Below are 26,740 nucleotides of genomic sequence, written 5' to 3'. Positions count from 1 at the left end.
GTTATCTTTTAGCGCTGCCTAGCGGGCGGTCTGCGCAATGGCGTGGCGATCTCCGGGCCCATTGAAATCGACGAGGCGCTTCAGGCATGTTCTTCAGGAGGCATTGATCAGTGATAGGTGCAATGCGCATCGAGAACTGCGTGCGCCAACGTTAGTTAACTTTTTGGCCGCTGAGGACGCTCGGTTTCGTCTGTCATGATCAACATCATTGTCTGCTTTCGACAAATGGTTCCTTTCTTCTCACTGCTTCCCTGTGCATTTGTCCTGTCTTATTATTTTGAAATCTAGTGATGGACAAAGCATATATGACATTTTTTTTTTAAATCTTAGCGGTGAATATTATGTTCCCGCACATGCATGCGTGAGACTTTCTGGCATCTTTGCTAGGCAATGGATGAATGAGGAATACTCCATAGAGCTACTACTACCAACACTCGAACAATACTCGAACCGTAGACAAATGACAAAACTGTTACATCCTTGAAGTAGAATAACATGGTTCTTGCTCAATCATTATTTCATATTGGAGTTTCGGAACAAGTAACATTCATCTTATCACCTGGCACCGTGAAACCGAAACTGAGGAAACTCCGAAGTAGTGCAGAAGCGAAGTTTCATAGGAAGTTCTGCGACTCGTTTAAATAAAGAGTAAACAGTGAAGAAATGTTTCATAAGCAGAGTTTATCTCACACACTTCACACGCGCCGCTATCTCCTTTTCCTTATTATTTTTATTGGGAGTGGGCGAAAATTTTGATCACTTTGTCACTACTGCATGTACTCTCCCTCTCTTTCTCTCTGCTTTTGCGTTGTGTGTGTGTGTGTGTGTGCGTGAGAAAGAGAGTCGCTGAACGCGTCTCCTCCTCGCCTCGCTCGTCGGCTGTTGCTGCTGGTTTGTCATCGGTTGATTGCTCGTGTGCATGCGTATGATGTGGGCGGGTCATTTTGATCGTTGTTTGTGTGAGTTACACTCAAAGTTGTGGGTTCGCGAACTGGCAGATTAACGTCAGTGCTTGTATCGTAGCGTTTCGCAGTAGTTTTATTTCCTTCTCGTGGTCTCCTCGTCCGCGCAAGGTGCAAGTGTGTGTAGTGTCCTATGAAGGTGAGTTATAGTTCATGAGTCACTTGGTTTTCATGTGACACGTAGTGTTTGCGGAGGTATTCGGGTAAGTAATCAACTGCGAGATGAGTGACAGTTGCAAGTAGCTGGCGGTTAGATCGGCAAGTTGAAAGAGCCGCCTGCAGCTGCTCTACTATCAGGCCTCCCTCTTCCCCACCTTCGTGCGACTTGAAACGTGCCGACTTTCGTCGGTCGGCACGTTTCGTCGGCAGCCCGGCCGAGTTCGTGTACGCCAGAGATGTCCCGAACCCTGGTCATCGTTGCGTGCGGTCCTCGTCGCACGTAGGAGCCAGCAGCAGCGCCAACTTTCTTCGGAGAAAGTTTCGCCTCCGCGCGGGTCGATGCCGTCGTCGTTTCCTTTTTTTCTCCGCGGCGGCGGGGCAGCGCCGATCGCCGGCTAAAGAGTAAAAATTAATTGCTCGAGCGAAGGCCGCCCAGCCCGTTGCGGCCGGTTCGCTTTTCGTTTTTCGAAGCGCGGCTGTGCCTGCCCGGCCGCCGTCGGAGAGCGGCATCCTGCCCCGGTCAGAGCGTTTATCGGCGGATGCCGAGCGGAAAGCTGCGCGTCCGTGCCCTGCGCGCATATCCGTCAACGGCTTCTTTTTTTTTTTTTTTGTCTGTGTGCGTGTGTGCTCTGCTGCGCGACCGTCGAGCCTATTATCGCTCGAGTGCGTAATCGGCACGGAAAAGACGAATTCGTGCAATACATCCCGTGTGTGACGCATCGGAGAAATTGCGTGGGTCTGACCATGGCGCAAGCCGCGGGTGGTCCGAAAAGAGCGTGCCAATTCGAGACGAGCCAGTGTTGAACGTCACGCATTCCGCCTCCGTACAAGTCGCCCTGGCCACAAAGAAGGGGAATTTCTTTTTATGTTCGGAGTTCATGTTCATATGAAGCCAGAAACTCATTTCTCGCACTGTGGCACAGAGCATGCAGGAACATGTTGCGTCACCGCGGTGCTGTGCTGCACTTTTTCCCAATTTATGGTGTTACTGTCAAAAGGGCCACCGCCCGAGAAAGGCTACAAGCTTGCCGGAGCAGTCCCAATTAAAGCTAACGAGGCAAATTGAAATAATGGTAATCTTCTAATGGAACACCCCCCCCCTTTTTTTGTTGGTTGGTCTGATTTAATGCCAAAAATTAAGGTAATTTTCGTCTTGGGCGGCTGCACTTCCACGAGTGTACATGCAGCTTTCATCATGCATTTTTAAATGACAGCTGAAGCAATTGAGTGACAGCATATACTACGGTGTTTGCTAATTAAACACCCACCATGTGGATATTTCTATCTAGCGCACAAGAGAACATGAAACATTAACTAAAGATGGGAACATTCCGGTCACTGCTCAGAGCACTCAGCTTACATTTCTGGCATAATTTTGGACTGCGAACTAAGGAGCCAGCCATTACAATATTCATGACAGGACATGCATGGCAAGTTGATCATGAGCTTATATCGTTCCCGTCTAAATAACTGAGGCTGCCTCAACTGCTTTAAGCGAGGACGCAGCTTTGAAATCCCCAAAAGCAGTAGTTGTAGTGGTATATTCAAAGTAATAAAAAGGAAGGAAAAGATTTTTGCTAGCCGGCATTTCATTTTTCCAGTCTGCCTGCTATCCCTTTATTTCCGCTGCCCGAAAAATGGCCAGAAGTTTATTTTTCGTTTAAATTGTTCTATCTGCTATATGCCTCGTTTTTTATGCAGTCCCAAAGTTTCTTTGGTGAAACGTACCAAACGGGAAAAATTAAAAAATTGGGGAAACCCTTGAACAATGGGTGCTTTTTTTTGTTACGATTTTCTGCTTAGATACTCGCCGTGTAGAGCAGATTTCTTCACGATTGTTTCTTTTAGTTTGATCCCATTTATTTCGTTGCATGGCTAGGACCATAGGACAGGTTAAAATATTAATTGTTTTTCAGATGTTGGAACTTTAAATGTCTTGTACGAAATTTTCTTCTCACTGTAGGTACGTCAACAGACACTGCATCACAAAAATTTAAAACCAATGTTTGTGCGCAGCAGAAAACAAAATTTCAAGAATGTCTTGAGCTGTAGCATAGCAGCAGAAACGCAATGAATGTTTAACCAGACTTCTGCCACATTTTCTTGACTCTGCAACCTTGTTGCAAGATTCAGAGGAAAAATATATATTAGAAAAGAATTTTCTGGATATATAACAGTGAAATTTTTTGCAAGTAGTCTTAGAATTAGTTCTGATATGCTCAAAAATTTTATGTAGATACATGAAGAAATAAAATAATTTTTGCTGAAAGCAGACCAAAAAGGGCTGTGTCTGTGATGAAGTGAAGCAGCACATTGGAGCTACGGAGTTCCCCCAGTGTGCGTCCTGAGAGGGGTTGCTACTCAATTGGACACGATTAGGACTCTTCCTGTGGAGAAGGGGAAGGGGGGGGGGGGGGGGGGGGGGGGGGGGGGGGGCACATCTTCCAGGAACTGTGCAGCCCACGTCTCTCGCATTGCAGCCACTTGTGCAGCTGTTGGGTTCAGGGGAAGTGGCTGCTGCTGTGACTCACCAGCGCTTGGAACTGTTGCTTCGTTTAGTTTTGATGGAGGGTGGAGTCCTAAAGGAAGCCTGTGCTGCACTCTTCTAATACTCTGGGCAGACAGTCTCCTTTAGAGGGAATTAATCATGAATTTTATTTAATTTCAGCAGGCTTGGAACATGTTTGTGACAATGACCATAGCTACTCAAGTGTCTCGTGGTCTCAACAAAGGGTACTGCACGCACACAGACAAGGACAAGAAGGTTAACACAACAAACTCAGACTCGCGGCTGATTTATTCATGGTCTGTACTTTTTTTTTCTTGATTCGCACTAACGCTTTGTGAAATTATAAGGTGTGCCAACTAGACCAAACAGAGGTTGCACTAGTTACTCTGGGTGCATCGTTCTTTTTCTCCTTCGTATAATGTTGACACCTGTGACGTAGTTGGATGGAGTTATTACATTTTACGCTGCCACATAGTGGCAGGTAGAAAGTGATGGAGGACTCGTGTCGCGGTTGCATTTTAGAGCTTTTTTGGGGTGCAGCTATAAAATCATCGCTGGTAGGGCAACACTTGTACACCCGAGGAGTGTAGTTTATTCAGCATTGACAGGTACAGCTAGCTCACTGTCACCTATGAGCACTTCACTTCTTTTAATGCATGCATGCATGCTTGAGGCAGCTGAAGTGAATGTTTACCAACTGGCACCATCTGGCAGAAACATGCGACAGTAGTATCGTGGTCACAGTTTTAGCTTGATGGCCGAAGGCCAAGAAGACTTATGAGCTCTGCAGCATGGCTGTTGTGTCATATCTGCTTAGCCTGGATGTGGTGTGCATGGAGTCTTCTCATTGTGCTCGCTGTGTGCATCTTTCCTCTCTGTGCCTGTCTGTGCAGAGTACCTTGCGTGCCAGCAGTTATGCAGAAGGAAAACAAAGGGGAATGAAAATTTCAGCAGAATGTAAAACAGGATCATAACCACTTGATGTTGAATCACCATGCTGGGAAGATGCTATACTGTTTTTTTCCAGTCAAACTCAAGTCAAAAAATGTCTCGGCAGTATTTTCATCAGCGGCATTTTAGATACTAACAAACAATGAAAATAATAAACACTGATGTCCACATGGCCTGAAGGTAGTTCATTTCCGACCAGACAAGCCACGAAGTCAATTCGAGCATCTGAAGTAGGATTGGGTTCCGTGGCTGATACGCATCGTGCTTACACCTTTGTAGCATAGCATTGTTGCCGCCTTCTCTTGCATGCTGTTTATTTGTTTATTTATGTTATCATACTGTGGACCTTCACTTGAAGGTCCTAACTGGAAGGGAATAATACAAGAAATGCAAACAAATGAAAGGACTACAGACACCAAATTTTTGCTTGCGTGTTTTCTTTAAAATGATGCGTTAGACATCAATATTCATGCCACCGTGGTGGCTCAGTGGTTATGGTGCCCAGCTGCTGACCCAAAAGACGCAGGCTAGATCCCGTCCGCAGCGGTCGAATTTCGATTGAGGTGAAATTTTAGAGGCCCGTGTACTGTGTGATGTTAGTGTACGTTAAAGAACCCCAGATGATCGAAATTTCCGGAGCCCTTCACTATGGCGTTCCTTATTGCCTGAGTCGCTTTGGGGCGTTAAACCCCCACAAACCAAACAAATCGTCGCATGATATTTGACTACGACCGTTAAATAATTTATAGTCGTAATTGAATTTCTCCTTGATATCGTTTCAGTTTTGGTTTTGGCAGCCGAACGATGGCTGTGATGACGTGTAGTTGACCTTCAGGTCACGTGAGGCACAAAAAGAAACAGAATATAACTGATGATGCATCATTTGTTGTCGTTCGAGCTCTTGAAGCAGGCTGGTGAATTAAAACTCATATCAGTGTTTATATTTCTACTTTTTTTGTGCCTGACATGACCTGAAAGTAAATAAGACGTTATAGCCACCATTCGGTTGATGAAACTGAAACGGCATGAGAGAAAAAATACGATTATAAATTATTTTACGGTCGTAGGCGAGTACCATGTAGTGGTCCTTGTGTAGTAATGTCTAACTCATTATTTGAAAGAAGAAAACACCCAACTAAAGTCCTACAGTCCTTTGAGGCACGCGATGGCATAGAGGTAGAGCATCCACCTCGCGTGCAAGAGGACCGGGGTTTGAATCCCGGTGCCGCGCAATTCTCCACTAGGTTTGCAAAAAAAAAGAAAAGGAACTCCGTGTGTCGATGGAATTGCATAAGCACGCCTGGGGTGCGGCCCGATCTCGGTGGCCAGACCCGACTATGCACTCCCTCGCCAGAACAGTATTTGGCCACCCTGGTGTAGTACTTGGCCACAACCTTCTATAAACAAACCAATTACCCCTCGGCCCTCAGTCCCCAGCGGCTGCGGAGCAACTGACCAAGGCGGCGGTCAGACCTGTGACGCAGCGGAGGGGGCTAAGAATTTCTGGCTCCGGACAGGCTGCCACTGGAATCCGAACCTGGCAACATTTAACGCTAGAACCCTATTTAGTGAGGCTAACCTAGCAGTGCTGTTCGAGGAACTAGCGGGCATTAAATGGGATGTCATAGGCCTTAGTGAAGCTAGGAAGACAGATGAGGCTTATACAGTACTAAAGGACAGGCACATACTGTGCTATCGCGAATTAGCGGATAGACGAGAACTAGGTGCGGGATTCCTCATTATACAGAATATAGCTGGTAACGTAGAGGATCTCCATAGTATTAATGGAAGGGTGGCAGCTATTGTAATTAGGCTTGATAAGAGGTACAAGCCGAAGGTAGTGCAGGCCTACGCACCTACATCCGGTCATGTTTACCAGACTGTTGAAAGCTTCTACGAAGGCATGGAATCGGCAATGAACAAAGTAAAATCATAGTACACTGTACTGATGGGCGACTTCAATGCGAGGGTGGGCAAGAAGCAGGCTGGTTTTCGTAAAGGATATTCCACAATAGATCGTATTCACACTATCAATCAGGTGATAGAGAAATGCGCAGATTATAAGCGACTCCTATATATAGCCTTCATTGATTACGAGAAAGCATTTGACTCAATGCAAACCTCAGCAGTCATACAAGCATTGCGGAATCGGGTTGTAGATGACCCTTATATGAAAATACTGGAAGATATATATAGGAACTGCACATCTACCATAGTCCTTCATAAAGTCAGCAATAAAATTCCAATAAGGAAGGGCGTTAGGCAAGGAGATACAATCTCGCCAATGCTGTTCACTGCCTCTTTACAGGAGGCATTCCGAGGCCTGAATTGGGAACAGTTGGGGATAAGAGTTAATGGAGAACACCTAAATAATATGCATTTCACTGATTACCTTGCTGAGTCACTCAGGAGATGAGCTGCAAATCAAGATCAATGAGCTAAACAGACAGAGCAGTACGATGGGTCTTAAAATTAACATGTAGAAAACCAAAGTAATGTTCAACAGTCTAGCAAGGAAACAGCAGTTCACAGTTGGCAACGAGGTGCTGGAAGTGGTAAAGGAATACTTACGGCAGGTAGTGACAGCTGATCCGGATCATGAGAGGGAAATAACTAGAAGGATAAGAATGGGGTGGAGCGTATATGGCAGGTTCTCTCAGATCATGAGTAGCAGGTTACCAATATCCCTCAAGAGAAAAATGCACAACAGCTGTATCTTACCAGTACTCACCTAGAGGGCAGAAACGTGGAGGCTAACGAAAAGGGTTCAGCTTAAGTTAAGGACAACGCAGCGAGTCATGGAAAGAAAAATGATAGGTGTAACGTTAAGAGACCGGAGGCGGGCAGAGTGGGTGAGGGAACGAACGCGGGTTAATGACATCTTAGTTGGAATCAAGAGGAAGAAATGGGGGATTGGGCAGGGCATGTAATGCGAAGGCAAGATAACCGCTGGTCCTCAAGGGTAACAAAGTGGATTCCAAGAAAAAGCAAGCGTAACATGAGGCGGCAGAAGGTTAGGTGGGCGGATGAGATTAGGAAGTGTGCAGGCATAGGGTGGGCGCAGCTGGCAAATGACAGGGTTAATTGGAAAGACATGGAAGAGGCCTTTGCCCTGCAGTAGGTGTAGTCAGGCTGATGATGATGATGATGATGAGTCCTTTAAGAATAGATGCTGAAAATTTCAATTATGAAGCTTTTTAATTATGAATTGCTTGCGAATACAGCTTTCAATATTGTCTCATGGAAACTTATGGCCTGAAGCCTGGGCAGTCAGTATGCTTGGCCTGTAATTTTTGGACTAAGAAATGTTTTATGCTATTACTGAAGAACAGAAATACTCCAAGAAGCTACTACAAAATTGCACATTGAGAATGACAGTTCACCTGTGGTTATAACGTTCCAGACTTGTTTCATACACTATCACACTGGAACTGTGTACAACAGGACTGAGCGGATCTTTTCATAGTTCTAGTGCATCAAGAAATAACGGCAAACAGAAGACATTTGTACATGAAAAGTAAGGATGCTTTGTTAGATCATAAGCCGCCACAGTGGCTCAGCAGTTATGGCTCTTGGCTGCTGACCCAAAAAACGCTGGTTCGATCCCGGCCGCGGCGGTCAAATTTTGATAGAGGCGAAATTCTAGAGGACCGTGGACCGTGCGATGTCACTGCATGTTAAAGAACCCCAGATAGTCGAAATTTCCGGAGTCCTTCACTACGGCGTTGTCCCCAGTGCCTGAGTCGCTTTGGGACATTAAACTCCAATAAACCAAAAGCCTTGTTATATTGTGATTTATTCAAGTGCTAAGCTCAGCCACTGAATGCAAGTATATGTTCTTATTGATCGTTAGCTCCACATGAAGTATTGGGCACAGCGCTTCCTACCTTTGCTTTTTCTGCCTAGTTTCTAGCTACCTGAGATTGCAAAACTGTGCTGTCTTGGTGACTGAATTGAGTTGCTTCTTCTTTCTTTAACGCAGATAAAACGTGTCAGAAGTCTTTGTACATCCTCTAGTTTACTTTGCCTGAGCCTTCCAAGCAAATGAAGCATACTCTGGCGGTCACCATTTAATTGTTTCATAGTCCATTCATTCACTTGATGTTTTTGTTGCTTCTTCTGAAGTTTCTGATGAAGAAGTTTTTAAAAGCAGTAGCGCCTCAGTTGCTTTGCCGTATATCTGTTTACAAGCAGCACTTGAGCTTCCAACCTCTTTGTCTTGGATTGTGTGTGCAGGATGAGCCAGGGGTTAGAGTCTTGGAGTCGGCGACTCCAAGAGCCAATGTCCAGACCCTCCGCAACCTGTTCAATGACAAGGACGCCAAGTGCGCGGGCCATGTTGGCAGCCTCAAGAAGTCAGATGGTCCGGCCGAAGTGCGCATTCCCCGTCCCAGCCTTGCACCAAAGCCATCCAACAAGCCCAGCATCTCTGTCTGTGCACAGCAGAAGTCTCCTCAGGGTCTAGCTGCTCAGGACAGCGTGAATTTACCGAGGACAGCGGACGCGTCCAGGAGGGCCTCTTTCGAGCGCACCAGGGCGGCTGTAGCGCAGAAAGTTATACAACTGGCCTTGCAACGTGATGCCAAGGCTGCAGAAGGGAAGAGCCCTACATCTGAGAAGCGGCCCTCCAGTGCTGCCACACACAGAGTTCCGCCCATGATCGAGGCTGCAGCCGTGGAAGATGAGAACAGAACATCCGAGCAGCCAAGTTCCTCTCTTTCGGACGAGGAGGACTACGTGACACCCATTTCCTTGTCCAAACCACCACCACCATCGGTGTCTGGCTGGAAAGGGAGCATCGCATCACCTCAGCACAGTGAGGAGGCACCATCTCCTGTGCCACCGCGCTTGCCAAAGTCCCCGGTGTCCTCGCCGAAGCAAAAGCTTCCTGAGCCACCACTGTATGTGCCCCCACAGCTGGTGCGCCATCCTGTGGTGCCCGGGTGGCGAAGGCGCGAGCTGCCTGCGGCCACTGGTAGCTGCCCCCCAAAGCCAGCCCGGCCCACTGGCATGTGCCTGCCATCCATATCTAGTCCACAAGGCCCCACGCCAAGTACAGCAGCACAGCCTGACAGGCCTCCACGTAAGTACTGCTTGCCTTGTATTCGTACACTTCTTCATACGGATGTGCTTAGCTAAAATTCTGCGTAGGGCCAGCTCTATCCTTTCCTTCTTTTTGTAAGGACCTCAAAAGGTGACGTGAAATGGACACTTGAATAGCGCTGCATCAAATATTGTGTATAAAGGCTGAGAGTTGCCAAGTTTAGTTTCTAAAATGCATAGAGAGTCACCCAATTGTGTAAGATATAGTGTGAGGTGACCTTCTGTTTTGCATTGCATTTGAAAATTTAAGCAGTGCTGAGCATATCTTCCATTTGTTTATTTATTTATTTATTTGTTGCTTGAGAGCTCAGGAGCTACTTTGCAGCCAAGAGTTAGTTGGGGTGTGAATAGTGATTCACTTTGGTGCCAGGCCTCAACTGCGTGCATTTGCTGATTTTATCAGCAAGTCCCTACTTTTCCACATCAGCCAAGGAATTGGTGTTCAACAAGTTCAATTCCATTGATTCGCTGTTCCTACTTTTTTTTTCCATCAGAAAGAGAACTCGACGTAAAGAAGTTGGCTCACTCCTGCTTTCTCTTGTTGGGAAGAGAACTGAGGGTCAAGAAGGTGACTTGTCCCTATCGGAAAGGGAACTGAGGGTCTCAGTGGCATGTGCTGTTGCAGAGCAAGTTCCTCTGAGCAGTGAAGCCCATGTACACGCAGTACCTGGCCGGAGTCCTCCTCCCGTGCCCACATCACGGCCACCGCCACTGCGACTCGCCGTGCCCAAGCCACCACGAACGCTGCCTGCATTGCCTGTCACCAATGAATCTCACGAAGACGAGGCTGTCTCAGAGTCCAGGCAGCCAACCTCCCCAATGTGAGTGCACTATCATCACTGCTAGGGAACAGTGCTTAAGGAGAGGGGGCAAAGCAAGGGTAAAGCAAATATGCTGACACCACACTGACTTCCAAATGATTGGTTCGTTGCACTGAAGCACCTATACTTCGTTTCAAACATCATGTGCAACGCTGTCAAAGCTAGTGCTCTTGTTTGCACTGCCTGCACCCGCGACCAAAAAGTTGTGCGTTATTTGTAGTGAGTGAAACATAGTAAATGCTTTGCCTGTAGGCTTACCACATGACACATTTGTCATGATCTTGATTAAATGCACTGTTATTGCTGACAACACGCTGTTGCTTTCTCGTGCCATAAACCACTCGGGCACAGAACAAGCGCGGAGTAACACACCTTCCTTTATTTTCCCGTCCGGACTACTTCCGTAGCTTTCACAGTGCTGCACCTGATGTATGAAACGGAGTATAGCATGAATGGCATAGGGCCAGTGAAAAAAAAGAATGCAGGTGCTGCATGTGTTGCAGGTGATAAAAGTAGTACAGTAAAAGCTCATTAATTTGAATTTCAAGGGAGAAAAATGTTCAAATTATCGAATGACCTCGAGAAATACGAAGAAGAACCGCTTGCAGTGTGGCAAATTTATTTGTTGAATGATTGGGAACTGGACTGGCAGTCTTGTGAAGAGGCTTCAACCACGGCCGCCTGGATCGGATGTGTGGCAGTGCTTCACTGTACAAACAGCGAATGGCGCATGATGAATGCGCAGTCCGCAATTTCACACAAAGCTCAGAAATTCAAAACAAATCACAAGGTCAGACAATTCTAGGATACAGGGGTCATCATGGTCATCATGATGACGCATCATGGGTCATCAGGGGTCGTCATGCCTGATATTGTGCGCATGTCAGAAGTGTGCGGGTGACTGTGCAGTGTGAAAATCAGGTTTAAGTAGAGCTTTTTTGACAGCCGCCTGCCGTGCCTGACATTCCTAGATATGACCTTCCTTTGCAAGCCCATTCGAATTAACCGGCGCGAGGCCTGTAGCGTCTAAAGTAGTGAGCGTCTGACGCCGTAAACTTGCATGAACATTGTCCAAGACTGTGCCGGCACTTCCAGATTTATCCAGATTCAGTTCCAGAATTATCCAGATTCCCGAATTGACAGGGGTTGAATTAACAAGCTAGCTGGTACTGGCCAAAAGTCATTGGATTACAGTGAGGTTGGCTTAACATTCAAAAAGTCTCCTAGTCTCACTGATGTTGCTGCATCGTCATGTGCCGACTGGCCCATGGCTAAAGCCAGGTGGCGCCTGTAAAAGCGCATTGTGGCTGCAGCCCCGAGTACACGGAGGACGAAGAGTTGGGCAGTGGTGGTGGCGACGACGAGCTGTACGCAGACACGGAGCAGGATGATGCACCTCCCACCTTGCCTCCACGGGCAGAAAAGAATGAGCTGTACCAGGACGTGAGTGTCTTCCTGCTCAGAGTGTTTCGTGCCTGTGGGAAAGAGACCAGTTGGACACGTTGCTTGACTGCATTGTGTGGCACACAGCGGAAAGAACACAAGAGACTGTTGCACTAATTGTTACCAGCCCTAGTGGTTGCTGTATGGCTGTCTGCATTGTTGGCAGCTGGCCTTTCTCCTCCCTGTCTATAACTTCAGAGTAAGCTTGCAACAAAGAGCACAAGTGAGAGTAGCGCTGCAGTACCACCCTGCAGCTATACTAAACATGGTTGCTCTATAGTCGGGTACAACTCAAGAATGAAGGGGCAGATGCCACTCAAAGGAGGCTTCATGACATTGCGGCTAATCCTATTAATTCGTTGTTAATTTCTTTGCACTTCACAGAGACCTGCACTAGCAGGGGCCAGGGGATTAATGAGTCCACACCCATAGAACTTCTAAATAGAGGGAAAGCTGGCGCCACCGTCTATGCGACTTTCTTAAAGGGCACTTCATCCATCATGGGAATGCCGGGAAGACAGCTGTCGTACCTGGCTTGGCCCTAAAGCATGACTACGACTGCAGAAATACAAATTTTCACAAAACGTACATTCCAAGGAAGCGTTGTTTGACATTCAGTATGTCCTGTAATAAAATATCCTTATTGTGCCTTGCAATAAATGAGCAGAAAAGAACATGAGCATAAATGGTCACCAAATTTGCTAATGCCTAGAGAGGGCTCTCTCTTCATGCCACCAAATATAGCTAACTGTGGAAAATAATTTTTTGCGCTTAACAGACACACTTTTCAGAGCAAATATTCTTTAAAAGAAATTGTTACCGCTAAAGTACTATCTTTTAGAAGCTTCCGTTCTCGCATTGCAAAAAACAGAAACGTTCCATTGGTGTAGTCTGCTATTGTGCGGGACGTGCCCTATGTCTGTGCATATATACTATAGGCTATGTTCTTGCCATGAGAAACTTGCCTGAGCACCCGCTTTTTTATAAGAAACTAGTTTGTGCACACCAAGTGCCTCCTGGAGCTGCGCTTACCGACTTTTCTAAGAAAAACATGAATCAGAAAGCACAATAAACCTCTCCTTCCACAAGTTAGTGATGGCTGTGTTCATGCTGACAAGTGCAACTTGCAGGTATTTGTGTGAAATAATTCATGAAGTGGAAGTCATTCCTTCATGCAATGCGCGACCACTGCCAGTCTTCGAAACAGAACCAAATGCAATCCTTGGCGAGTACGGTTAACATAGGTTGCGCTTGTTGAAGTACTTTGTGCTTTTAAAGTGTCTCCGAGACTCCTACAAGAAATATGCAGAGTGGTCACGGCAGCAGACTGCTGAGTTCTCAATTCACAAAAAAAAAAAAAAACAACCTTGTTCCCTTCTTTGACATTTCAGTGCACAGGTAGCACAGGTTCCCTCTGAGCAAACCGCAGCTTGCTGTGTAAATGGCTTCGAGTGAGGGGCAAACGGAGTGAGGGGCAAACGGGCCTAGCAGGCACCAGAAACTGTGCTTATCTCACTTCGAGTCAAGTGCCTTCGGATGCTTCGAATCTGAACTGCATGCATAGCAGCACTACACAACCACAAAGTGCACAAAACGTCAGTAAAAACTACAGTGGTGAAATCGAAACTGAACAGCCAAAAAAATTCAATCCACAGCACAATCAACAAGCCACTAGATGTCAATCCGGTGTGCTGTCTTCCCGGCATGCCTCGGGCGTCCATAGTGGATGAAGTGAAGAGCCGCCAGTGTATGGTAAAAAACTCTGCAGTGGCTGGAGTTCCTCCTTTGAGGGACATTCTTTAGTTTCTGGCTGTAGGCAGATACAAATCAAGAGAGCCTAGATGCTAGGCTAATGACCTGCATGCACTTCAAAGCGGTGTCGTTTTTTTTGGTGTGGACGTCACAAGTTTGAATCGAGTGGTGGGAATGTTTTTAAATTAACTTTTATCAGCAATAAATGCATTGTTGGCAGGTGCATTAATGGCGCCAGAGAACAATAATTGTGTATATTTCTTCTTAGTGTCCTTTTAAATTGCATATACAACAGCTGATTTGCAAATTTAGAAAAATTTAGTTCAAGTGTTGGTTAGTCACGCTTGCTCAATGCGATAGAAGGGTCTAAATGCAAAGTGGAAAACAGCACTAGGCATGGTGGAAAATTGATGGGAATTAAACTTGACAGTATTTGGGCTTGTAGAATGTGAGGTTTGTTGGTGACGTGCCAAGTGGTTCAGCACTGCAGTGAGTCAAAAAACATTGTGTTTGTCCTCTGTTCCAGACCCTGGAAGATCTGTACGAAGAGATGCCCACGGATGACCCGTAAGTGACCACTGCTGGCCCCACCATAAGGCCCCTACAGAGTTGCGCAATTTCTTTTCTTTTTCAGGCCACCACCTGTGCCACCTCCGCCACTGACGGGCAGGGACAACCTTCCCAGGAAGGACAAGTGGGAATATGATCGACTGTGCAAAACATTTGGGGTGAGGGTGGAAGTTAGGACGATGTAGGGAGCTATATAAAGGAAAACAGTAGAGGTAATAGTGTACTGCGAGACAAGAAGGGAGTTGGTTGGGGAGCAGATGTTTCCACTGGTGATCAAGAAGAATAAAATGAACCAGGGTGGGGAATGTAATGCATAGAACAGGTAACGAGTGGTCCCCTGCATAGCCTAGTGGATATTCCAAGGAGGGAAGATGAGATTGCAGAGTGTGTGGGTGAATTGGTGCTAGAGTAGATGCCATTTGTCCAGGCTGATGATGCATTGCATGTACAGCTGCCGGGTGGCTGGGAGCGGCAGCAACCCCTGGACGCAGGTCGTGCGCGAGGCAGCAGCAGTGGGGGTGGGCCCAGGGGCCTTGACCTGCCCCTGCATCGGGGGGAGCCCGTGTATGTGCTGCGCATGGAGCACAACCCACCCGGGAAGTGGCTCGTCCGAAACAGTCAAGGGGAAGGCAAGTGCACTCCGACTCTTCTTGGCCCAGGCAGAGACTCGCTAAATGGGGCGTTTCTTGCCTTGTCAGTGGTCCCTCATCAAGCACCAAGGTTTTCATGGCCATATAAGAGCTCACACTTGCAGGATGGCACCACTTGTGATGTATCAGGGTTACTGGCCAGGCTTAAAAAGAAATAATAGCGCACAAAAGAAGCCACTACGAACAAGAAGACACGGTCCGCTTGCCCATGTCTTCTTGTTAGTCGTGTCTTCTTTTGTGCTCCATTATTTCTTTTAAGTGTGAACAACAAACCTGCACAGACTTATTCTCTACTGGCTAAATTCAGTTGATACAGCTACAATGGCATCGTAGCACCTGGTTGTGTCACGGCCACACAAAGCATCAACACTCTTCGAGAAGAGCACCATGTTGGGGTGTGCATGCTGTAGTGGTCTCTGAAAGCTAGTAGTCTGCACAAGCCAGGCTGAGCAAAGTGGAAGCGCACAGCATTGCATGACGCCCTCTTGAGAAGCACATTGAGGAAGGGAGTTGTAACAATCAGGTGAGGAGCAGCCAGTGGTAGTGCAGCTACAGAAGCATGCCAGAGCACATTGTTCAAGTTATTCGTACCAAGCCACACTGCCTGGGGCTAAAGTAAAGAAACTTGGGAAAAGGATCATCTGCTGTGTATGTTCACTGTTTAGTCGCTGGCATGTTTGCATGTGCTTTCTACTTTCACAAACAGTTCCCAACGCCTCCATTCTTATCCCTTTTACTGCTACAGTGTTGAGAGACAGCAGTACATGTAAAATCTTGTTGTAACGAATGTGGATATTACGGATTATTAGCTTTATGAAATTGTTCCTCTATATTTTTAACAAACACATGCAATCCTTACTTCATATATTGAATGCCAATTGCCATAAAATGGATGTATCAAACTGCCGAGTGCCAAGCTTTGCTGCTGCTCGGATTACTGGTGGCAGGCTTTTCCTCACTACATGAGTGACTTGTGGTGGTGCAGCGGCAAGCATTTGCACCACAGTTCACCTTTATCTGGCACTGGAGGAGGGGCTTATCTCGCACTTGACAGCAGTGCCATGTTAGATATAGTGGCATAAACATTTGGTAGCCAGGTGGTCAGCACTCGTTTGAACCTCTCTGACCCATTGATTGTGCCCCAGAACAAGCACCATGGTTATTGGTAGCTTCCCAGTAGCCATCCCGTGCTCACGTCAACTTTATTAAAGGTGGCTGAAATGCCAATAGCTTTCATTCTGGCACCCCATTTTTCACACAACACCGCTGTGTAATCCGGTGAAGCCGCCCTAGCTGGCATTTGACCTGTCACCACCGCATGCTGGCGGTGCTGTGCGGGGAAGTCAACCCACGTGGCGTTTGGCACTCATTTTTTGCGGCCTCTGCAGTCACCGTGAGCAGCTTTGAAATGACGCTAAAATTTCGGAAGAGGTCTCTCCTTGTTGCCATCCTTTCACCGACTAAATTGTGCTTCTCCTGCTTGAGTTCTTGGCTAAATTTTGTACTACTAAAAATTTCTGCTATAGTGAACTGTTGTACAATTTTTTGCCCGTTGACTGTAACGAGGTTTGAATGTTCTACTGTTATCATGTGCACCTGTAGGAGGCCAGCTCCTTTTTGTTGCTGTACCAGTGTTCTTGTTTTCCTTGGACTGTTACAAAAGGGGCCTGGACTGTATAACCAGTCAGATTCTCTTAACAGTGCTGTTTTCAGGCTTAGGCTTGTTTGGTATTGCAGCTGTGTTCCAGCTTCTTGCTTTTTTTCATTTTACTTGCAGTGGGATATGCTGACCTGGCAAACATTGAGGTAGATCCAAGTTCCATCAAATTTGTGAGTGCTTTTTCTGCTCTGCATTTTTCTCGATCCTTCCTTTGCGACATTGCCTGCTACTGGCTTCTTTGCTCTTTATGATGCAGTGTATACTTAGGTTAAAGTGAGTGGATGTGTAACCACAGAGTGGACCGGTGACTTGTCTCACTGATGTGCAGCAATGAGATGTGAGGGTGTGGTTGTTGCTGCAGCGGTTTTTCACTGGCTGAAGGATGCAACTGGCTGCACCTGGCACACACACACACACACAGAATTCTCAGCTGAAAGAGTGGTGCCAGAGGTGTCATGATCACTCCTTTACCAGGAGAGGGCAGAATTTTTTTTAGTTCAGAAGTTGGTAGTGACAAGAACAGAGGCAACTGTAGTTGCACGGCAGCACAAAAGTGGCTAGAAATCTCTACTGTGGCCACACCTGCTGGTAGCATCACTTGGCATTTGCAAGCTGAATTACTTCACTTTCAATTGTACAGTTGAACCCCTCTTTTGACTGCCAAGTACTAGAGAGCAGTTTTTGTCTGTTATATGAGGGGTCACTTATGAGCAGGGTTTCTTCTTTTCATTAGTTTCTGATCTCTCGCTGTATTTATGTTGTCACCTAGTGACTAGGAGTTCCACAAAATAAGTCTCTAGCTTGTTACACAAGCTTCTGTCGCAATAAAACAAAGAAAGAAAATGTAGCTATTTACTTTCATCTGATTGGCATATGTCAAGATGCTGTGTGCGTTCTACTGCTCTGCAACTACATTTGTTGGCACTCTGTGTTTGCACTAATTTGCTGCAGAACAGTATAGTACAGTTAGCCGTCAGTAACTTGAAGTTGTGAAAAAGAAATATTTTGAGATAAATGCAGTTCTAAATTACGCAAAAGACCAAAATTTTTTCAGTTTACTGATCATGAATCGTAAACATTTAAACCTTCTGTTCAGCGTTGTTTTGTAAAGCAAACTCCGTTACGCAAACCGGGCACTTAAAAGCAATAAAAGAAGCCTTGTGTAGCGACAATGCAGCACATGAAATGCGGCCAGCAAAAAGCGTGCCTGCCTTAATTGAGCGCACGATCGCATTTACAAGGCGGCCAATCCACCTTTCCCAAAGGGTAGATTGGAGGCACGCTTCTGCCTGCATGTCCCCTCCATAGGTTAGCACACTTTGGGAAATGTACTCTTTTCATGTCCCACTTAATTGCTCCAAAGTCTCCACTGTAAATTCATCCAAATCCGAAGCCAGGAACGCTATCAGTGCGGGTGGTAAAGAGTCGTGCACTGCGGCGCGCTGGCAGAGGCTTGCTCATTGGTTCATGGCATAACCTGTGGACTGCGCAAACCACTTACTGACGGTTCTTTTTTCGGTTTTCGAGCTTTATGATTGCGGGAGGAGCTCCAATGCGCGCTCTCGCCATTCTCAGTGCAGGCAGATGCCGGCACACACGCACTCATGCCCCTGCTGGCAGTTTGGAAGCCATTTGTCACATAGCGCTTGCATCTAATATGCCCTCGTCAATGTTTTACATTTAGCTGGCCCATTTTATGTTAATTTCAGCCATAATAGATATCACGAGAGTGATCACGCCCTGCATTCTCACTGGCGCACGGAAGCGGTAGCAATTTGTGAGTGATGGCGCCACATCTGCGGAGTGGGTACGAAACTCCACGAGTGAAGCTAAAACGTCTCTTATAAGTGAAGTTCTTGATCAGGATTTAAGGATTACTTGTTCTTTATTACCAAATGTCTTCAATACCTGATGTCTGTTATAAGAGAGGTTCGCTTAATGGAAGAGATTAGGGAGCCAACCAAGTGAGTGAAAAGTGTCTGTTACATCCATGTGTCTTATAACTGGGTTCAACTGCCTCATATGATGAAGTTCACAACTTCAGCTTATTTTGCGAAAATGTGGTCGTGTATAGCAGTTCACACCGCCCTCAAATTCCTCCATCCTGCACCACATTAAGGAGCATCTAATTGGGCTGCGAGACAGCTGATGAGCTTTACATCACTTCAGACTGTAAAGGTGTGGTGAGGCATGCTTCAAGTGGCCAGAGCAGCTTCAGCCAATGGGATTCACTGTGCCAGTTTTGCACCTGCAAGTGCGTGCCGCTGGCTTGTAGAAGGGGAGCAGCCCCTCCCCCCTGGCAGCAGACTGAGCTCACATGTCACCCCTTGTAGGCGCCTTCAGCAAGCTTGGACAGGAGTCCCGATCGCCCGTGCCACTGGTTGGCCAAACTGACTACCTGTGTCGGGCAAGTTAGCTCGGCCTCACCACCTGGCTGGCTGTGCCTCTTTACCTCCGAACCCCCCTTTCTCTCTGCTGCTGAGAACTCGCTTGCTGATGGCACCATCTGACTTGGCACAGAGCCATGACAACTGTTCAGGAAGAGGTCAATGAGGTGGGCAAGAGCTAGCATCTCTCTACATGCTGTGAAAATCAGGCCCTCCAGTGTTTTCACACTTGGTTCCAAATACCATCAGTTGCACAAAAATATAATCATTGCTTGGTGCTTTGTCATTCTGTTGGCTGGTCAAAAGACCCATTGACCTCTGCGAACGAACTCACGGCTTTGTCTCTGGAGGCATGTTGCAACAACTGCCAGCTGTTCTCAAGGCCACCGCCTCAACTACTGTCAGTGCTTAGGCTGTAGCTGTTGCCTTTCAGGCAAGAGCTTGGAACTCTTGAATGGCCGCCCTGAAGTGTTTTTTTTTGCCAGATGCTTAGCATTGGCCATGCAGTGCACACATGGCACCGCACCCTCTTTTCCAAGGCACCTGACGAGCTTCGTGTCTTTCCTTCTAGCTTGTGAGCAGACAGATGCTGCACAAATGTGTGATCACTGGCCATGTTCACCATGCTGGGCATACCTTCACTACGCAGGCCTGTGCAGTTTCGCACGCATGGCAAAGTGCTCTTCTGGTGGTGTTCCACCTCGTGAGCGAAAGTGGGCTGAGACTAGACGTTTTTTGTGTGCACAGGATGATGGAAAAAAAGATTAAAATGTAGGGGTGCGTGAATGAGTTAATTTTAACTCACCGGACTGAGAATTATTATTTACAAACACATACTGCGAATCTCTCAGGCTGTCATGTTGTTCCACTGTTGATTTAGATTGCACAGAAATGCCCATTTTTTATTTTACCTTCCTCATAAAAGATGGTTCTTGCTGTACTGCACTGTCATCATTTCAGCATTAATACAGTGCCTGATGTAAGGTCTGCTTGAACGGTGCATGATGGTTTGTGCGCTCGAACTGCCCTGCCACTTGGTGGCATTTGGGTGCTGCTGCTAGTTGCTTCAAAGTCACTGTAATGCACTGTCAAAAGCAGTGTCAGAGGCAGAAAAATAACCATTTGTTTACTGGTGTAGTCTTTAGTTTCATTTCGGAGTGGTATATGACTGTTAGACATTCAGCTCATTCGAGTTGAATGCGTGCTGAGGTTCACACAGTTTGGATCAGAACCTGCAGTTTTTTTCTTTGTGCTGCTAGTTTTGTTTAATGAGGGCCTCTTTGTCAGATCGGTCAAGCAGTGTCTCTGTGCTTGTGCATTTGCACTGAGCTAGACGCTGTCCTTGCTAGTGTTAGTAGGTATGCTTCGCTGTTTATTTAGCCTTATTTAGTTAGACGAAGTTAGCGCTAGTCCTGTGTGGTCCTTTCTTGTGTTCGTCTTGGTTGCACTACAGTTCTTTTGTTACAGCATGCACCATCTAGCCCAACAAAAAGTCTTCTAAACTCCACCAACTAAACTACGGCGACAGTTGCCCAATCTGCTTTCAGGGGTATTCATGTGTACTGTACCGCTGCGGTGGCTCAGTGGTTATGGCGCTCGGCTGCTGACCCAAAAGACGCGGATTCGATCCTGGCTGTGGAGGTTGAATTTCGATGGAGGTGATATTCTGAAGGCCCGTGTACTGTGCGATGTCACAACACATTAAAGAACCCCAGGTGGTCGATATTTCCGGACACCTTCACTATACGGCGTCCCTCGTAGCCTGAGTCGCTCTGGGACGTTAAACCCGCATAAACCATAAACCTTATTTAGTCTTAGTGCAGAAAAGAAATAACATTTTTCATCTGATCTTTTCCTTTCCGTTTTTTTACAAGAGCAGCAAATTTGATCTCATGGACTACTACAGGTTGTGCAAGCTGCTTCGGCATATTAGCTCATGTATTTAGGATCCTTCAGAGATGTTCGGAGAATGTGAGGTCACGCTGTGTCATAAGCAGGGAAGTGTGATAGCTTAGACTGCTAGAAAAGCCCATTTCCTCTAGCAAGAGCTGGCGGTATATTGCCGCAAGAATGGCGCATTGTGCTTAGTATATGTCTGTGGAAGTAAGCTGTGCTTAAGGAGTGTGACTGACGCAGCCTGTACCTATGCAGGAAACTTGTGCACTCTTCGGAATGTATTTTGATTTCTCTTTACAACTTCAGAAATGCAGATTTAGTTCAGTCTCACTGTTCACGCACCCCTTCAGGCGTTGTGCCCTGCAGAGCTTTCAGCTCTGCCGACCAGGCTGGTGAGCATGGTGAATGAGGCCTGCCTGATGCACTTCTCCATGCATGAGCTCATTAAGGACCGCACACTTGTGCTCTTGTTGCTTTTCGCTTTGCACTGAGTGGAGCTGCCCGAGTGCACGTGCTGGGGTGTTGGTTTTTGCTGATGGAAAGGTGTGCCCCAAATGACCCCTTTCTTTGGCACAGGTTATGACGACTCAGAGGGACCTCTGTGCAAACTCAAGGTGAGTGCAGGCCATTCGTCTCTTGCCATCACATTAGCTTTGTCTCTAAAGCATGCAGCTGTATGTTTGTAATGCTTTCTAGGAAGCATGGAGGAGGCACCGTGCAGAATGATGAAAGTGATGAAGCAGAAGGTAAGTTGACATGTGGGTGCTTTGGACTGCATAGGCTGCTGCCATCTGTTGGCACACATCAGGCCCTGACTGCAGCCTGTGTTCCCTGCAGCCATCTACGAGGAGACCCTTTAGGCAGCAGACATGGCCTGCTGGTGGAGATCTTTTGGCTCAGCATCTTCTTCAGTGCCAAGAATTGCATATAGGATGCTGGTTTAGTATGTGCCTTTATGTAAAAATATCAAAGTATTTTCTACATTTTGTTGTCCTGTGTGTTATCTAGGGCGAATGTTTGTGGAAAATATTGCTGGTGGAGTGCTGCTAGAGGGATGACAGTATACACTTTAGCACGGTGTGCGTCTGCAAAAGGCTGTCGACTAAGCCTTCTCGATTAATTGTGTTCTTTTGAGGTCTTTTTTTACAAAGTCATTGGTACCAATGCGTACCCCTTTTTTCTACAAAACCAGTGGTTGAAACAGCTTGAAAGCGATGTCATTCAATTTCTCAAGTCATTCTGAGCCTGAATTTAACATCAGTATGCATTTAGCTCATGTCTTACAAAGGGTCAGTGCTATTGCATTCTCAACACATTATGTAAATAAGTGTCCCTTATACATTGGATCTTGGGAGAAGCTTACTCTCTTGCTCTTTCCGGCTATGTAAACACTTGTCCAGCACTGAACGTTTATCTCCAAGAAACTGGATTTAAAAATCTTCCCGTCAGTCTATTCATACTCGCGATGTCCTTGCCTAAAATGGCACTGTTTTGAATGAATGGTGGAGTAGCATAGCCTCTGGGATCTGTGTCCAAAATTTGGTATCAACTGCACACGCATTTTACCTGTGAAATCAGCCGGCGAGGGCGACGCCTGCGTTTCATTTCTTGGTCTCTTCTGACTTGCAAAACCCCATTTTCATTGAGAGTGGTCACCTTGTGATCAGATCACTTAGTGATTAGTGATCAATACAAGACACCTTCTACTTGTCCTCAATGTTAAACTCGGCTGCCTCTGACAGGAATGAGCATGCTGGCCAGATTTGTGAATGTTGTTTGGATGACTCTATATGGAAAGTCCAGTTGTCTTAGAGAGCACAATTTTATTTGCAATCCTAGACACAGTACTTGTACATAAAAATGTGAAATTACGTATAATTGCCATAGTAATCATTCAATTTTTCTATTATTATTATTATTAAGAATGCCTGTACGTAGATCTTATTACAGGAAACTATGTTATGCAAATGCTTGACCTCGCTTTCTAGTGGGCCCATCTGCCACAGTAATTTCAGATGAATTTGAAACACCAGTCATTGAAGAAATGTTTTTGTTGTCAGAAACATTCCTTCGGTGGTCGATGTCTCACTTTTATTCTTATATCTATTCCCAACCAGGCTGCTTTCCATCACTCTCAACTTCAGTTATTGAAACTGCTATGCTGACCTTGGCTTAGCTCTTAATTCCTGATAAAGTGCCTGCTTCACTGATGGCTTGAAGATAACTGGCAGGTGACATATAGGAATGGAGGCACTTTTTGTGAACAGTTGTACTAGCACTGCATGGAATGGCAATGCACCTTTGAAGTATTCTCCACTTTTTCTAGCCTTGTGGTGGCATAACAGGTGCATAACGTCTGCACAAAGACACTACAGTAAGCATCAATGTGAAGGTGATTCACCAAGACAAATAATTATCTTCTGGTGTCGTAATTCCTCATTCTTTAATAAAATTAGGGACAGTGACCTATGCAGTAATGGAGGGGCCAGCTGATTTTTTCATATTTGTTTTTATTTTTCTACCAGTGTATCTTTTTCTAAAAATGTACTATCTGCAGAATGTTGAACAGAGTGTGCTGCTGGGCAAGTTGGTTTGACATCCTGAACATCAGCGCACCGTGTGTCTCGTCCTCTCTTCGTCTGCCGTCTGCCAGCGCTACAATGTTCAGAATGGTGAAATTTCTTACGAGAGTAGCAACTAATGTTTACATAACTGGTACCAAAGTTATGCGTTTCAAACAAAATCTAGATTTATTTGGTTTTTTTGTCGATGCAATAAATTTTCCGCCTATGAATGAATTTTTTTTAATCGGAAAAATACAAATTAACTTAGGCTATCGGTTCTGATACCAGTTATGACATCGCATTGATCAACATCTGTGAAAAGTTTTGCTTGCTTATGCCTCAGTTCCCGAGAAAAAGATAAACAAACCTCCAAAAATGTTATTTTAAAGAAAACTCCAATAAAATCTGAAAACACACTTTTCCATTTGATGTAACGATGAAAAAGAACCAAGAAAGTATTTTTGAAGTCTAAATGCCTAAGTGCAATATATTTCCTGAAAGGTAAAGAAATTCTCTATCAAATAGTCACAAAATCTCAAAATCGAATATTTTGACAAAACAAAAGCCTCACCCCACCTTAAACCTCTACGTATATTGAACTTGGCTAGGATAAAAATGTCTTGCTTGTGTTGGCATTTGGATTCATTACAAGAAAATTTAACATTGTCACTTGTCCACCTTTGTCCAAGATACGCCATGTTCTTAAAAGTTAGCTGATGTCATTTTTATTGAAACACAGTCTGTCTCACACAATGCAGAATCGTATGGGCACACACAAAAAAATAAAGGGGTGTCATCACAAAGACCCAAACAGCAAAGCTATTAACTTATTATTAGCTATTAGCCGCAGTGGTCGAATTTCGATAGAGGCAAAATTCTAGAGGCCCGTGTACTGTGCGATGTCAGTGCACGTTAAAGAACCCCAGGTGGTCCAAAATTTCTGGAGACCTTCACTACAGCGTCCCTCATAGCCTGAGTCACTTTGGGACTCCTATAAACCAAACCAAACCAAACCAAACTATGAGATGCATTTCAAATACCTCTGCTTTCAACAGATATCTTGCAGTGTCTGAGTTTCTTGGAAGGTTATTTCATATGATTTCACTCGCTAGCCAAGATGACTCTTGGATCATAACATGTCAAACATTATGCCTGCCTGCGTGTCCATGCGTGCATGCACACACACATAGTGATCCAAGAAGAGCATCTCACTTCAAAACCCTACGTTGTCATTTTTGTTAGCAGTGGTGTCAAGGGAACTGAAATATTCTTGAAGTGTGGCATTTCTATGTGATTCTTGAATGGCCACCATGCCATGGTTAAAAAAGGACTTGTCTTCAGCACACGTGTAGAAGCAATATCAAGCCAAGCCCATACAATTGTGCTGTTGTTCTGCATGCCATGCTGAAGCCATTGCATTTCATACTTGCCGAGCTTGAGTTCTTGGTCACTGACTTCTTGCTGTGTAGACATAGCACAAGTGCCACAAAAGCTTGGCAAATGCGAGCTCGTAGGCTATGCTTTGTGACTTCTGTTCTGATCATGCTTTAAATTAAATCAGTTTATTTTGCTAACTGATATGTTTAAAGATGAAGAGGAAGTGTAAAGAAAAGGCATTCTTAGGTTTGTTCCCTTGGGTTTTCTTGTTCCATGCATGATGAGAGTTTTTTTTCTGGGTACCTGGTTATTTGGGTGTCTATATTAACGAGGTGGCTGATTTATTGGCAAGGTTGGCTCTCAGTTCCCTTGTAATATATCCCGTCCCTTACTTCACTCTGTTGGAGAAACCCCGTTTCCAGCAATTCCAACATATCTCAGCCAACTTCCGAGGTCTGTTGCTCAATACCACGGATTTTCAACAAGCAATTAAAGTACCTTTGGAATGTCCGGTCATGTAAATCAAGGCTGTGTGAGGTGACTATGACGCTTTTGCGATGTAGAATCCCTCACCTAATTTGTATTTATGCGGATATGGGTTTGCTATGACAAACCTTAGTGACACATGTGGGGAAGTTGAAACAATAGAACATTTTCTCTTCTCTTGCCAGTGGTTCACACTGCAGAGAAAGACTTATCTGGAGGTGCCTCTCTCAAGGTTAGGGCTCCCTGTGTTGAGCCCAGTTCTTCTCTCACTCAGTTCAAGCACCAAGGGACTCACGTTAAGTAGGTTTTACGGATACCTTCACGACTGCATTAATGCAACTTCTTCCACATATCTAAAAATATATTTTTTCTTTTCCTCGTATTTCAAAATGGTTTTATTTATTTTTATTTTGTCTTCAATTATTTTTTTTCTAGTTTCAATCATTTTACTATTTTACTTCTCCACCTCATGCCTCTCTTTTCCTCTAAATCACCTATGCGATTTTCCTTAACATTCGGTACCAAACGCTGGCCAATCCCCTTCATGTGTATGTGTCATGTCTACTAAGGTCAACATCATCAACTGTTAGGCATATAAACATGCGCTGAAGCTGATGCTGCAGGGCCATTAAACAGACTGAATTATTCAAACACCAAAAATCTCCCAAGGAACCATTTTGCACAGGAACTGTTAAAGGTAAGTGTAGGTTTTATGCCCACAGCTACTCCACTGTTACCTTCATGTTCTTCTGTTCTACCTCATCAATGAGGTTCACGTTCTTGGCTGCAGTATACATAATCACCTTGTCCAAGAACACCTGCTAGTTTGCAAGAATGTTGGTGACCTGTGAAGGATTGTAAAAAGTGTGCACTGAAACCAGCGGTGTCGTCTATTATTCTGATGTACATGGTTTATGATGAGCATTTCTTCAGAGGGACAGCTATAAAACCAAGAACATTGAATACGTGGCTGCCTTCTGAACTTATGGTACAGTAACCAGAAGAGGCCTGTCTACTGCTGAAACAGGTGCTAAATATCGTTAATATGAATCGCCGCTCAATCAAGCCAGGACTCGCGACAGCAGGACAGTGTGCTTGGGGAAACCCTTCAAGTTGGATTCTGCTTTAAACAAAGGTGCCATAATTAACTTGACCCTGTGCAGCCATTTGCCTACAAGGAATAGTTAAAGGGACCTTGAAATGACTTTGATGGTCGTAGTATAATGGAACAGGTCTGTATAGAGGTGGTCTTGGTGAGTATTCGAGTGAAATTTAAAAGGTTTACACATGGTCCCTATAATTTCAAATATTTAAAAATTGCTGCTCACAACCGATTGCGATAACACCTTGCCATGTGGTCTTAGCTAGCCACCCTTCTGTCTGACGTAAAACGGGGAATCTGGACAGGCCTTCTCATTGGGCATGCTCAAGTGATGTGGGCGGGACTTAC

General features: G+C 45.5%; 1 protein-coding gene across 7 annotated transcripts; it reads left to right on the top strand.

Moving 5' to 3' along the window:
- Positions 1-856: 856 nt before the first annotated feature.
- Positions 857-21,846, top strand: LOC144110646 (uncharacterized). 7 transcript variants are annotated; one of them, XR_013309885.1, is made up of 12 exons: positions 866-1,101; positions 8,818-9,664; positions 10,349-10,505; positions 11,819-11,948; positions 14,227-14,267; positions 14,335-14,428; positions 14,722-14,899; positions 16,698-16,750; positions 18,914-18,987; positions 21,440-21,477; positions 21,560-21,609; positions 21,701-21,846. XR_013309885.1 is itself a non-coding variant. In XM_077643691.1 (11 exons), the coding sequence occupies exons 1-11, from the start codon at positions 1,096-1,098 to the stop codon at positions 21,721-21,723; spliced, it is 1,593 nt and encodes a 530-aa protein (XP_077499817.1). In that variant the 5' UTR covers positions 866-1,095; the 3' UTR covers positions 21,724-21,846. The 7 variants fall into 7 exon arrangements, 3 of the variants coding, with proteins under 3 accessions (XP_077499817.1, XP_077499815.1, XP_077499816.1); XM_077643691.1 differs by lacking the exon at positions 18,914-18,987 and having other exon boundaries at positions 16,698-16,726; XM_077643689.1 differs by lacking the exon at positions 18,914-18,987.
- The last annotated feature ends 4,894 nt before the right edge of the window (positions 21,847-26,740 follow it).

This window comes from Amblyomma americanum, chromosome 11, assembly GCF_052857255.1.
Source record: "Amblyomma americanum isolate KBUSLIRL-KWMA chromosome 11, ASM5285725v1, whole genome shotgun sequence".
Lineage (NCBI taxonomy): Eukaryota > Metazoa > Arthropoda > Arachnida > Ixodida > Ixodidae > Amblyomma > Amblyomma americanum.
This window is presented reverse-complemented; position numbering and strand designations above follow the sequence as displayed.

Bases quoted from the DNA above. Each gene is read 5' to 3' on its own strand.
- LOC144110646 (XM_077643689.1), top strand. The intron at 14,429-14,721 runs GTGAGGGTGGAA...TTGCATGTACAG, and splicing joins GACTGTGCAAAACATTTGGG to CTGCCGGGTGGCTGGGAGCG. The intron at 21,478-21,559 runs GTGAGTGCAGGC...AATGCTTTCTAG, and splicing joins GACCTCTGTGCAAACTCAAG to GAAGCATGGAGGAGGCACCG.